This window comes from Nyctibius grandis, chromosome 20 (assembly GCF_013368605.1).
Source record: "Nyctibius grandis isolate bNycGra1 chromosome 20, bNycGra1.pri, whole genome shotgun sequence".
Lineage (NCBI taxonomy): Eukaryota > Metazoa > Chordata > Aves > Nyctibiiformes > Nyctibiidae > Nyctibius > Nyctibius grandis.
Genome location: NC_090677.1, coordinates 5737617 through 5751862, shown reverse-complemented (window position 1 = coordinate 5751862; position 14246 = coordinate 5737617). Strand labels below are relative to the sequence as shown.

Sequence of the window (14246 nt, the reverse complement as noted above, 5' to 3'; positions counted from 1 at the left end):
GGCAGACTGAAATGAAACTGGCATTGTCTGGAATGTATCTAATTAGGAATGCAAATACATCCCTACTCAAAAAATGAATGCCAGGGTTTCCTCAGCACTCTCTCTGTGCTGGCAGTCAGTATCTCTAAGGGATGGTGGAGTAGCTGACTATCATTTCACCAAACCTCAAAAAACTCTTCTCACGACAGTGTCTGAAGAATGGTATTCATTAAGTAGAAAGCTGCACATGTCCTTTTTAGTGAATTATTTTTTTCCCTGGATCTTCTGAGCTTTTGGCAGGACTCTGCAATTGCTGGGCTGTTGAATACATTCATATACAGTTGAATACACTTCAAGCCACACTCATTTCTAAGGCAAACGCATACATTGTTTAGGATGACGGGAGGTTCAGTATAAGCAGAGCCAGGCTCTTAGCCATCAGTCACAACTTGTTCAATGAGGAGGAGGAGAAATATCTGCTCTTTGCTACCCACAGCTTCAAGTAGAGCCAACAAGGTAATTTCTGATACTTTGTTTTTCCTTGCCTCGCCAAATTGCACTTGCAAAGCAGAAGTGAAACATGGCACTGATAGAAATCTTCATATTAATACTGACCATTTCGGTGTTTTACACATACACTATGCGCTTACATACTACCTGCACACTGTGCACTTACTATGCGTCATGCATATGTACAGTCTCTTCAGATAAAAGTATTTTCCCCTCATGCTTCAGAAAGAAGTACAGGGGCTATAATATCCTTTTCTTTTTTGAGTGACTGGCTGCAAATATACACACAGAGGACTGTAAGAATATACACTCCGAGTCTCCTGCAGAGCAGTGTCTGCATCTTCACAGAGACTGACTGAGGCTTTGTTACACTCCTCAGTGCATTTCCCAAAAATAAAAAACTCCATAAAGGAATAGTTAGTGATGATCATCTGGAGTTCAAGCCCAAAAAGACTGAACATATAGAAGACTCAGACTTCACTGAGGAACAGACAGAAACAACTTTGTGATCTTAAAAAAACAAGAGTCCCTGAGTCACTAAGGGAAGGCAGGATGAGCAGTGCAGGCATTAAGTGAAGCTTAACTGACCTAGAAAAAAAATTATATGTCCTAAACAAAACTCTTAGCCTATATTCACTGAAACAGGAACTGATCAGGAGATCTAACAGAGCATCAGCTTCAACCTGATTAGTTTTGCCAGATAAATCCAAGTCACATAATTCCTCTTGCTATGGGCAAGAATCTCATGGACGATTAGAGACAGGGAGTACAACCCTGTGAAATGAGGCACCTTGAGCCTGGGACAAGCCCAGAGTTCTGCATTAGCAAATAAGGAGGGGCAGAGTCCAAAATTTTCAGTGAGACAGACCATCATATCAAAACCACTGATCCATCCTGGCATTTGGCTTTCCCTGAGTAGGACTCATAGAATTAAAGGGACAGAGGAAAAGAATACAATGACCCTCCTAGTGTCCCAGTCATTTGGGATGTTGTCTAGCTTTACAAGTAGAAGGTCTGATGCTTTCTTCCTTGTGTCTGAGGCACAGAGCTTCACCCTAGAATTACTTCCAGTCCTAGAAGGATTAGAATTGAACCCATCAAGTAACATCCACATACTGGTAACACCATTCACAGTCTAACCTCATAAGTAGCTGAGATCAACATCCAGGGTATTTAAAGTGTGAAGGAGGCAAACTTTGAATCTCTTCTTGACTCACTTCCAAAGACTGTTCCCTTACAGAGAAGAGGATAGCATTCAAAACTCCACTAATGTAACATATTCCAATAGCAGGGGTACTCATGACATAAATGTGATTTTCCTGGTAAGTACTTGCCTTTTCTGTTTGATCCTGGAAAGTATCTGTTCTAAAACCCTTTTTTGCAGAGATGTACAGAAAAAAGGTTTTATAATTCCCTGCTTAGCAGAGAAATTACATCCTTTAAACTATATGGTTTTGAGAACGCATCACCAAAGGCCTTTTTGAGCAGAAATGGTTCCAGCCTGGACCCCTCTCAAAAGGTACGCAGTATAAAGGAGTAGCAAATGGAGATGTTGCTTTCATCTCTGTTGTAGACATGTCTACTGCTGTGGGATTTGTAAACGGTATCTGACCAAGGCAGGATAGCATGAGAAGTAAACATCTGGAAGATGCTGCTAAGAGCAGAAGCCTAGTCAAAAGTAACAGTGACAGGCACAAACAGAAGGCAAGCAGACACTTGAAGATTCCTTGAATACACGTGGTAGAAGCATAATATAATTCAAATAGGATTAGGAAACTCCTAAATCTGACAAGAAACAAAAATATTTTTTAAATGCTGCAGGACTGAAAATTAGCAAAACAGTAATAAAACTTTTTCAGGCAGTTGCAATGAAATTAGATGGTAGTAGTTGTATCCTGTATCTTGTAGTGAGGTGCTGAACAAGACGAGCAGGCCAGGCTTTAGTGAGCCCTCCAGATAAAGTATATCATTATCTAATTTTTTCTGCCTGGCTACATGCATGACCACAAGGCAAAAAAAAAAATTATGAACAATCCCTTCAAGAAAGAATCATTTAAGACTAACCTGGTGGCAACCAATCAACAATCACTGTAGGTGAAGTGAAAGAACATCAAATCATACAAGTGTTTCAGGATCTCTTTTCAGTATATAAACAACTTCATAACTGACAATTACAAAAGGATGAGACATTTTAAAGATTTTGCACATTTGAATTCCTACTGAAACAGTTTAACTTACACACTGCAGTATGCTAAGATTCACTAATATTTTTCATGTTAGAATCATAAAATGGTTTGGGTTGGAAGTGACCTTTAAAGGCCATCTAGTCCAACTCCCCTGCAGTGAACAGGGACATCTTCAAATAGATCAGGTTGCTCAGAGCTCCATCCAACCTGACCTTGAATGTTTCTGGGGATGGGGCATCTACCACCTCTCCGGGTAATCTGTGCCAGTGTCTCACCACCCTCATTGTAAAAAATTTATTCCTTCTATCTAGTCTGAATCTCCCCTCTTTCAGTTTAAAACCATTCCCCCTCATCCTATCACTACAGGCCCTTGTAAAAAGCCCCTCTCCTGCTTTTCTGTAGGCCACCTTCAGGTACTGGAAGGCTGCTAGAAGGTCTCCCCAGAGCCTTCTCTCTCCAGGCTGAACAAGCCCAACTCTCTCAGCCTGTCTTCATAGAAGGGGTGCTCCAGCCCTCTGATCATCTTCGTGGCCCTCCTCTGGACCCACTGCAACAGGTCAGTGTCTTTCCTGTACTGAGGACTCCAGAGGTGGACACAGTTCTCCAGGTAGAGTCTCATGAAAGCAGAGTAGAGGGGCAGAATCACCTCCCTCCACCTGCTGGCCACACTAGCCTGTAATATGTTTTTATATGTAAAAGAAAAAAGGAATCTGTTTTTTACTTTCTTCTCAACAGAAAAGACAATGCAGAAGACAACCTTCCTTTGAAAAATGTATCTACTTTTTTATAATATTTAATTTTATTTAAAAACAAAACTGCCGCACATACAGATACTGCAGCTCAGTTGCATCATTTGAAGTGGGATTTGTGGACTGAAGATACTTAGGGGAAATTCCGCATCTGACAGAATCCTGTTTCAAATTTTAAAAACAAGCTGTTCTGAAGCATTTTCTTGAACTTCAGGAAAAACACTAGGATAAGTACATTGATTGTGATTGCCTAAGATCGACAGAAATGAGGCTGTTAAGTCTTCTGGTGTGAAGCTGACAAAACTTCAAAAAGAGATTATTGGGATCACCTGAACACACTCTCTGTTCCCACCTTCCACTAAATAAGGTTAAGGTTAAAGAGCTACAGGTAGATTTGGTTTTGTAGCCACAAGTTGATCGTTAATGAAGTGAATGATGATCTTTACCAACCAACCAAAGAAATATTTTTAAGAACAAAACACATTTTTATGCAACACTCTGATCTGGTACTCCATGCAATTCTAGCCTTTTTGAGTCATAATCATCTGGGCTCCCCAGTTCAAGAAAGACAAGAAACTACTGGAGAGAGTCCAGTGGAGGGCTACAAAGATGATCAGAGGACTGGAGCACCTCTCATGAGCAAAGGCTGAGGGAGCTGGGTCTGTTTAGCCTTGAGAAGACTGAGAAGGGATCTTATCAACACTTACAAACACCTTAGGGGCGGGTGTCAAGAGGATGGGGCCAGATTCTTCCCAGTGGTGCCCAGTGACAGGACAAGGGGCAACAGGCACAAACTGTAACACGGTTCCATCTGAATATGAGGAAAACTTCTTTGCTTTAAGGGTGACAGAGCACTGGAACAGGCTGCCCAGCGAGGTTGTGGAGCCTCCCTCTCTGGAGACATTCAAAACCCACCTGGACACGACCCTGTGCTCTAGAGGAACCTGCTTTGGCAGGGGGTTGGACTAGATGACCTCCAGAGGTCCCTTCCAAGCCTAACCATTCTGTGATTCTGTGTTTCATTGTAATCCAAATTTCTCATATCAGTTCAATCCAGATATGAGCTTAGGGGTATTGTTCACATACACAGTTCTAAATTTTCCTGAAAAACACACCGATGTCCTGAACTATATTTAAAATGTAATATTAAATGAACAAATAAAAAACTTACCCGAATCATCATGACTGAGCATCTGATGTTATGAATTGTATCATACACCTTCTTAGAAATGTCCACAAACTGGTTATCATCAAACAGATGCACTGTGTTCTTGCTTAAGCTCTCCAATGCAATATTTACTTGACTAATAAACTCTGGAATCACTATTTAAAAAAGAAAACACAAACAAAATTCAGTGAGTATAAAAAGGATAAAATATGTAATTTTTCTTTCTGGCAAACAGCCTCACATTGATTAAAACTTTAGTTTAAAAAAAAGCGTTATGGTAATAATTAGTTTTAAGTGGGAATACATTTGCAGTTTTTATCACAGTGATAAAAATGCATTTAGTGTGCACATAAGCTGTGGATGGTTATACAGGATAACAAAGAAGAAGAAAGCTTTACAAGTAGGGTCAGGGAAGCAGTTGTAAAAACTTGCCAGTGATTTCAACAATAATTTTACCCAAAGAATCAGGATTAATAGCCTGCCTCAAAGTCAGAACTACTATTAAACTGACTCGTACTATTTCAGAATCTGCTTTCAGTCTGAATGGAGACAAAACTACCAAAAGATTGATGCTTATTCTCCAAATTAGAAAGTCCCACAACTGTAAACTGGACTTACCAAGGCAGTTTACCTTGTTTGATTGAATCAAATAAATTCTAAATTTTGAGTCAGTTTGATATTAACATGTGCTCTACCCAGAATGTCCTGGGAATTTTCTTCTGGTGCTCCATGGCCTTATTTTGCATGGTGACCTGGTACCACTGTATCTCCCTTGATCCTTCACATCAATTCGAAGCAAAGGAAACCCAACATACACAATATAGAGGGATGAGAGAATGCAGCCAGAAAATCCATCATGCACAGAAGGACCTCAAACAAGTTCAGATCAAACTCATTCGCAACAACTCATTTCCTATCACTTGGGGACTGAAGACACAGTAAAAAATAAAAAAAAAGAAAATAGAGGAACAGAACTCAACTTCTGTAATATTCAGTATGAATAACATACACCTTGTGGAACAGAAGTTTTTTTCAGACAATGTGTTCATTTCAAATTCAAATATAATATGTTTTCGATCCCTTCCTCCACAATTACGCGCTGTGCAATCCATAAATTCATACCACATGAAAGCAACGCTACCAATACCTTAGGTATGAATCATTTCAGGAAAATTTTGAAGTATATAAGAAATTCTTATGCAGACAAAGCTTCAGCTGAAGCCAACATATATTCACTTGCAGTATTGTAAGGCACAGAATCCCTGCTTATCAGCAGCATTTTCAGTGGCTGCTAACTGCCTGCAGGCCTCCTCTTCTACAGGACAGGCTATTTCTTCCCAGTTATCTATTCAGGCTCCATCCTGAACTCCATCCTTATTCCATATGCTTATTAATGGCCTTTTTACAGCTCCTTCTGAGACCAAACTCATTATCACAGTGTATTTGTTTGTCTGGATGAATACATCACTTATGAAAAAGGATTTTACGTAAATAACACACTCCATAGCTTGTATGCTACTGGTGGAATCACTGCTAAACCACAGGCTGCACTTGATTATAGAAATGTGATCTCAGTGGCTTCCCTTTGATAACATTTTTAAGATGGCTGCTTTTCATCAATATTGGTTTTGTACATGTAAAGTATCAAGTGATAGGACGAGAGGAAACGGCCTCGAGTTGTGCCAGGGGAGGTTTATATTGGATATCAGGAAAAATTTCTTCACTGAAAGCATTATCAAGCATGTGAACAGGCTGCTCAGGGAAGCAGTAGAGTCACCATCCCTGGAGATATTTAAAAGACGAGTAGATGTGGTGCTTAGGGACACGCTTTAGTGGTGGGCTTGGCAGTGCTAGGTTAACAGTTGGACTTGATGCATCATCTTAAGAGTCTTTTCCAACCTAAATGACTCTATGATTCTACAGGTGACCTCTCATATTTTACCTTGGAAAAGAGGTAAAAAAATTGAAGAGACAGCAGTGGAAGCGGTCCACAGAAATCTCCAAGTATCCTACTTCAAAAATGAGCTCAAATTATTCTACGCACCAAGAGCTCATGAGAACTCGAAGTCAGAACCAGTGATCTTGTATCGTACGTGACCAAGGAAATTACCCCTTGCAGATCTAGTTCATAGCAAAGTATGGATATGAAGAATGCTGCCTGAAGTGATTTTCTCTTCTCTTCTGAGTGCCAAGGACCTAGAAGGTCCAAACAACACTGGAAAGCCTTTTTCAGGTGGCAAGGTAAAAAATTACCTCATTTTTGGTAAGTATTCACATTATGTCTATTAAAACTGACTGGCATTTAAAGGAGAAAAAATAATTCTGTTGACATTTTTGGTGGGCTTTAAATCTCCTGGCCAGTATTACTTTCTGTGCTACTGGACAATTAAATTTGCATTGCTGTGTAGCACATGTATTTTAGTACAACACAGGTAACACAAAAAGGACACGACCCATATGAATACTAGATGACATACACAATACTGCACACATACAAAATGAATCAGAACCCAAAGAATCACGGGAATTAGTGCCATTTTCCCCTATTAATAATCATGCATGGAAATTATTTTTTAAATGTCTCTGCTGCATTCACCTCCAAAAAGAGTGTTTATGTACTCTGTCTACTACTGTTTAAATACTAAAGAATATTTAAATGTACATCTTATGTGTTATGCTTAATTGTACATATGAAAACACCTCTTTAGAGTGGAGGCCATTGTTCACACATCAAGATGCCATAGTGAAACAGTATGAAAGCCCTGTGTGTGTAAGTCAAAGAACAGTTGTGAAAAAAAAATAAAAACACAAAAATATGAAAAAGCTTTGGGGGAAAAATGGTATTGACAAAAAAACAAATAAAAGAAAAACTAATATTAAAAACTGTTCAAAAACACAACCCCACATTTCTATTTCAAACTGTTGTACCAAGTTCTTTATTGTGTTATTTACGGTTTCAGTTCTCTTCAATTGAACAATGTATATTTCTATCAAAAATGTTCTCTAAACTAAACCAAGTTTTTCCCAAGAGCACTGAATTTTACTCACTTGCTGGACAACATCAGAATATTTTTTCATAGCCCATACAATAAATCCACTGATCACTGACTCTAATCCCATTTTTAAAATATGCCTTCTATATTATAGTTTCTAAACACCACACCTAATGATATGAAATATATTGGTTTTATACGAAATCAGTTATCGCAGAGCCGATTACCTAGTATCCTCCTAACATTTAATCATGTTCTTGGCTCATCAACTCCTTTCACAGCATAGCTATTTTTATCATTATGAGGAAAACTTAAGGCATTTTGAACAATGGAAGAAAGACGGAACTTTAAAGAAATTGTTCTCTCTCTTTATAAAATACCCTGGAAAACTGAACTCAGTTTTTCACTACTATATCTTACAAAGCACCTACTGAACTCTAAGAACCTGATGTAAAATCTACCCATACCACAGAGGGGTCTTGCTTTGACCTCAGTATGTCCTGGATTGCACTGGGATGGATACTGGCCTTTGATTAGACCCCATACATTGCAATATGTTAACTCACACTTTTTCCTAAATACAGGAACTATATTGCCCATCAAATCTGAAATTCCCCTCCTTTTCCAAGAGTAAAAATTTAACGTTTCCCTTTCAGAGAAATATACCATTGATGTCTTTGTAACAGACAGCTAACAGATGATAATTTTTTAAGTCTCCTGACTTCCCTATTTAAAGAAAGAAGCTTATACAATCCTTTCAAAGAAAAGAGTTGCCATGTACACTTAAATCCTGACATGAGGTAAATGCTACAGGCAAGCAGCAAGGGTATAGGCATACCTTCCATCCCCCAGGTCAACATTCCAAAAAAGCAACAACTGAAAAGAAAAAACCAAGACAAAAGTGAAAGAAAAGTAGAAACAAAAGTAAAATAAAAATGAAGATGGAAAAAAAAAGTACTAAAGCAGCAAAGCAAGTTACTGTTCCGTGAGGAAAAAATAAATCATTTCTTCTTGTCGTGTGAGGTAATTCACTGTTTCTTCTCTGTATGCCTTTTCATTTTCCTCTACACTCGCCAGCACAGCTTGAGTTTAATTTTTATTGTGTTTGTCTAGTTTTGTTTAGCACTGAGAAAGCCACATAGTAAAAGGAATAAATGCTTGAACTCCACCCTCCTGAAGATGTTTATCGATACTATATCCTGGAATTGTACACTATGTTAGATTGAACTAATCTAGAATTTTTTCATGGGAATGAAAGATTTGCTTTAAGGATGTCCTTCATCTTCCATCAAGAAATTCAGATGAGTCCTCCTGTTGCAGCATAAGCAGAGAGTTGTAGCAAGTGGTGTGTACCTCAAGTATTTTATTATCCCCACAATCTGACCATCCAGCATGAACGTCAGTGTGATGTGTATAAATAGCTTGCTTTCAGAGGATTTACACAGTTTTCCAGTTGCAGGAATTCAGCTGAAGTGAAGCATAAGCAAAGTATGGTTGAAAAGATTGAAAAAACATAGCTGCCACTTAAATGCAGGGTAATACTAGAGTAAATAAGAAATCTAGTTAATAACTTCACAGTCTTTATTCAGTATTTCTTTATTTCGTTTCGCTCTTTGAGGCCAAAGAATAGTTTGCAATTCTTGTGATTTAAAAATAAGCATTTGCAAATTTCTTCTGGAGTGGTATCTAAGAATTTCAGGTAGTAAGAACACTACATATTCCAAATTTTACTGCTAAGTGTTATGTCTATTCTTAAAGTCATTTCAATCCAAAGTGGTATACAAAGAACTAATAAATAAATCAAATAAAAACCATCTAAGCTAAGGCAACTACACTGGCCAATGCATACCATCTGAAATACAAGGGCTTCTTCTGGCAGAAGCTTGAGTTACACCACCCAAGGCATGCTCCTTCGAATGGAACAAACTGTTTCATGACTGCTAGAGACACCTTCATTAGATGTGTTAAAAATATATTTAAATAATAACGTAACTACTGTAAAGAAGATGATTCTGCACTCACGGCACGAGGCATAACCAGTTTTTTGAAACTGCCATCATTTATGCCTCTGTCACAAATCCACATAATACAACACTAATATGAAGACTAAGCTGTTTCTACATTTGATTTCACTATGGTACAGGCACTTAACTTCAAGCCCATATTTTTGTGATACAATGTTAATGTTAAATTGGTGACATTTAATTGTAACACTGTAGAACTTGTCAAGACATAGACATACATATACAGACATATGTACTGTACAGGAGTACATGAGGCTTTGTGACTGCGTGCGTTTGATATATCCTTTCTACTTCTTCCAATATTACCATTCATATTTAATCACCTTTTTTTGGAAAGCAGCTTATAGGTTACATGCAGGAAAAGAGATTTTTGGAACTTCTAACACATGGAACACTTCACTCATGTCCCTCCGCCAATCTCAATCCTAGGCCAATATATGAGAGAAAAGACCTCTAAATTGCCCATTGTGGCCCTCTCCCCGTCCCCTTGACTATTTAGAGAATAAAAGAACTATAAATGATCTTTGTCAGATTTAGTATTTCATGCTAAAGTTTTTGCATACAGAAAGTGTACTACAACATGAAGTAGCCAAGGCAGAGGCCTGCTGCACTTAAAAAGAAGTTGCATAGTAAAAGCAAGATATAATTAGTACGTGCTTCTCTTTAACCCAGACACATGCACACTAAAATAGTGAAACCAGGAACTGCATATAAGCATTTTGCAACACTGTATGCACTTGCAAGGTTGTAAGACTACTGGCAAAACGAACGAGCATTTAGTAACACAGCTAAGCATATATATGAATATATATCAATATTTAGAAAATTATATATTTATATATAAACGGATAGAATAAATACCTAATTATATGTATCTGTTTACATATAAATTTATATGTAAGCTATGCTGAATACATGACAGCATTTTTGTAGTATTACAACCTTACAGCTAGTAAGTGTAAGATTTTTAAGAGTTAGCTGTCCCAAATATGAGAAATGCTTGACAATGAGTGAGATCTAATTATTGGCAATGTGTATTATTAATGAATGGCAATCCAGTAAATTGCTGCTTTTAAGTCTGAAAAGGCCCTAATTTATCCGCTTTTAAACACACCCATGACAGTGATTCAACTTCCTACCTGGAAAACATATAGTTATTTTCATTTGCACCATGACAATTTAGATATACACAAAGTCACTGTTGCTCTGTAAGACAGAAGACTGGACGGGTAAAGTTATGGGTACAGGTAATTGCTTGTGACTTTGGAATCTGGGAGCCCCTGGACTTTCCCCTACTCAAGCTTGCTCTCCACAGCCCTTGCACATCCTGGCAAACATACATAGCACTGCAGCTGGGAATTAAGGCAGTGCCTACAATTAAACATCACAGTTCAAGACTTCAGTGGCGACTTAAAGGGATCCTTTTCCCCTCACTGCACAAATGTCCAGAAAAACACAGAGAGAGGTGGCTTTGGTTTTGAGGGGGTAGATGGGTTTCCCTGTGTGAGCTGTTAGAGGCAGGTCACAGCATTGAGATTATATAAATAATGTACCTTTTTAAAAGCTCTCTACCTACTGCATTTTGTTGCCATGCTGAAGGACAAACTGACCATGAGATGTCAGATGAGAAAGACATTTCCCCCTAGGTCATACTGGCAAGGAATTTCAGAATTTTTTTTTTTTTTGCATTTCCTAGCAGACAGCGTGGACCACGTGGGCCTGTCTTATCTCATCAGTTCCCTGCTACTGCAGGGCCTTTATGTGCTGTGCAAACACCCACTCCTCCTGAGCTCAGTTCCCAGTACGGAACAGCATGACCTTCTTTAGTCTAACTGAAGTTACTGGGCTTTATTTAGAGGCATCTGCAATAAATCGAATGTCTTGTCATACACATAAGCAAAGACCAGTAAATATCCTAAGTCTGTATCTAAAAAGAAAAAAGTATGATTATTTTTCATAAGTGAATTTCATGGGGCACACAGAGCCTTCATTTTACCTTCAGTCCAATTGCGGACTACTATCAAACCTCCACATGTAGGTCCTCACTTCAAAAATCAGTGATCATAGAGCAGCACGGTGACTAAGTTCAACGAACTGAAGCAGCTGAAGACTTTGGGTTTTGGCTGCCAAGCTAGTTTTGAGGTGGTTCAGTATTCTAGTCCAACTTGCTACCAGGCCAGATAGTTGACATGCTAGTACTGGTACAAGGCAGGCAGTAGGAAAAGGCAGATGGGGCAGGTGGGCACCACCGCTGTCAATAAAAGCTGCCTTTAGAGCTGTTTAAAGTGACTGTGAACTGCAGCCCCCATTTCTATGACTAAAATTTGTTACTGCAGATTTCTAATGAAGTTGTTCTTTGCTGGCTTTGTTATATCCAAGGCCAAAGCTCTGCCAGCAAGAGCAGGGAGCCCACTAACACATCAAACAATTTCTAAAGGCTGCTGAACACATACTCCCCAACTGGGACTGTTCAAATGCACTCAACAGGACACAGGAAATGCCGTACAAACCACTAAGAGGAAACGGAGGTCTTCCTACGGGGGAGTCCCTTCATTACATGTAAGAGAGACTATCTGAACAGAGAACAGATATTCAGTAATTTAGGTGGGGTTAAGAAATCCTGAGAGTTAAATTTAAAAATAAAAAATTAAAAAAAAACTCTCTCTGTGAAACTTGGTTGTTTCTAGGGAATAAGCATTATGCTATGTACTGCTTAAGCTAGAAAATGCTGTTAATTAGCAAAAAACCTAAACCAGTCAGACTTCTATGAGCATCATTACAGGCTGGTTTTTGTTAATTTTACCTTTAGCACAATAATTCCTATGAAATTTGAAGTAAGAATACGCTTAATGAAGTATATAAAGGGATATTTTGGGGTAAGTAACTATTTCAGTCTTTAAGAAGACTGACCTTTGAAAAGGTCATTTAGAAGACAGTTAAAGTCATTTAAGAGCATTCAAAAAGAATTATCTCTTTTGAACTAAAATAGAAACCTTATTAAGGCTGATCTGGAGAGAAGTACTGAAAAGAAGACAGAATTCACTTAATGCAATAAATTCACCACTGTATTAGAGACTACCTATTTGGGAAAGAGACACTCTGGAACATGGAATATAGTCTTGCTCCGTGTGCCATACAACCCCAGTTTTGGCTAAGGTTTTACACATAACATTACCATGACTGAAGTGTGGGTTTCCTCGCATACTCACTTCTGAATGCTGAGACTACCCACAGACTAACAGTGCTTATTCCACATGTTTACTTGTTAGCATTATCCTGGCCTATGCCCTGAGCTTGTAACTCTTAGTGCACCTTCCCCTTTCCTTGAATGCACTCCAAGCATCTTCAGAAGATCCCCAAAGCATTCAGGCTTTATACAATAAAAAAGGAATTCCACAAAACAGTCTGTTGCTGGGTAAGGTGGATTTGTTTGTAAAACATACCTACTATAACGTACCAGACACATTCCATATAAGCATTGTGTCTGTAAACACAATGATTTTTTTAAAAAAGAAATATTGCAAAATTTTTTTTTCACCTTTTGTCTGACATTACAATTTTTGAGTCTTAGAAGATGTCCTGGTTTGGCCTAAACCAGGCCAATTTTCCTTTCAGTGATTTTTACTTTCAGTTAAGTCTCCTCTAAGTAACTGCACTTTCTGAAACTAACTGCATGTTTTGCAGACAGTGTCTGCTTCCAGGACTGATAACACTCGAAGTTTGTAGTTATCGCTGAGGCACCGGTAGGGATGTTGTGCAGAAAGGCTCTTGCTGTACTTGTTCTTAGAGAAACCAAGGTCACTGCTACATTCCTCACTGCTTATGAGTGAAGAGCCGAAGGGGGGTCGCAGATGCAGGGGGGAGCGGACAGGGCAGGTGACCCAAAATTGACCAATGAGGTATTCCATCCCATACACGTCATTCTCAGTATAAAGCTGGGGGATCACGAGGGTCTCGCTCTCTTTCTGCTATGGCCGGTGTCCAAGGAGGACTCTGTCCTTTTTCCTGCTGCCCCCATCCCGATCTGTGCATTCCTGAATCCAGCTCTCGACCGTCGCTGGGCCCAGCCTGGGCCTTCCCGGAGCCTGCCCTGCAGTGCCGGTGGGGACGTGGCTGACTTCAGGGGAGCTCAATCTTGATTTTGTATATATATTTGTATATATTTGATTATTTCTATTATTATACTCTTTTTCATTATTATAGTTTATTAAAACTGTTTTAACTTTCCAACCCGGAAGTCTCTCTCCCTTTTCCCTTTCCCTTTCCCTTTGGGGAGGGGAGGGGGATAACAGAGAGCATCTGCCACAAGTTTAATAGCCGGCCCAGCTTTAAACCGTGACAGCAGACTGGCTTCATTTCTTTTCTTGAGTATGACCATAACACTTTCTCTACAATTTTAAACTCCGTCTCTGTAACTTTTCTATTCAACTGCACAAATGCTGTATGTACACACATACACACTCTCATATCTATGGAAGACAAGAGAAAAAAGATTTGAGAGACACTACAATCTCTTTGTGTTATCACTTGCAACTGGAAAAAAAGGAAAATAAAACCTGTTCTAAATCTGTGGGAAGAGAATTAGCAGACCATAAGAATGGAGGATAATCTGAAGGGACATTAAGAACTATTTAACT

At 38.8% G+C, this 14246-nt stretch overlaps 1 protein-coding gene across 4 annotated transcripts in view; it reads right to left on the bottom strand.

Moving 5' to 3' along the window:
• The window catches only part of CTNNA3 (catenin alpha 3), a 515833-nt gene that overhangs the window by 109015 nt on the left and 392572 nt on the right, over nt 1–14246 (bottom strand). For all 4 annotated transcript variants that reach the window (XM_068416489.1, XM_068416488.1, XM_068416490.1 and 1 more), the window contains one exon: nt 4596–4747. In XM_068416489.1, the coding sequence (XP_068272590.1) occupies nt 4596–4747 (152 nt within the window). The remainder of the gene's footprint in view (nt 1–4595; nt 4748–14246) is intronic.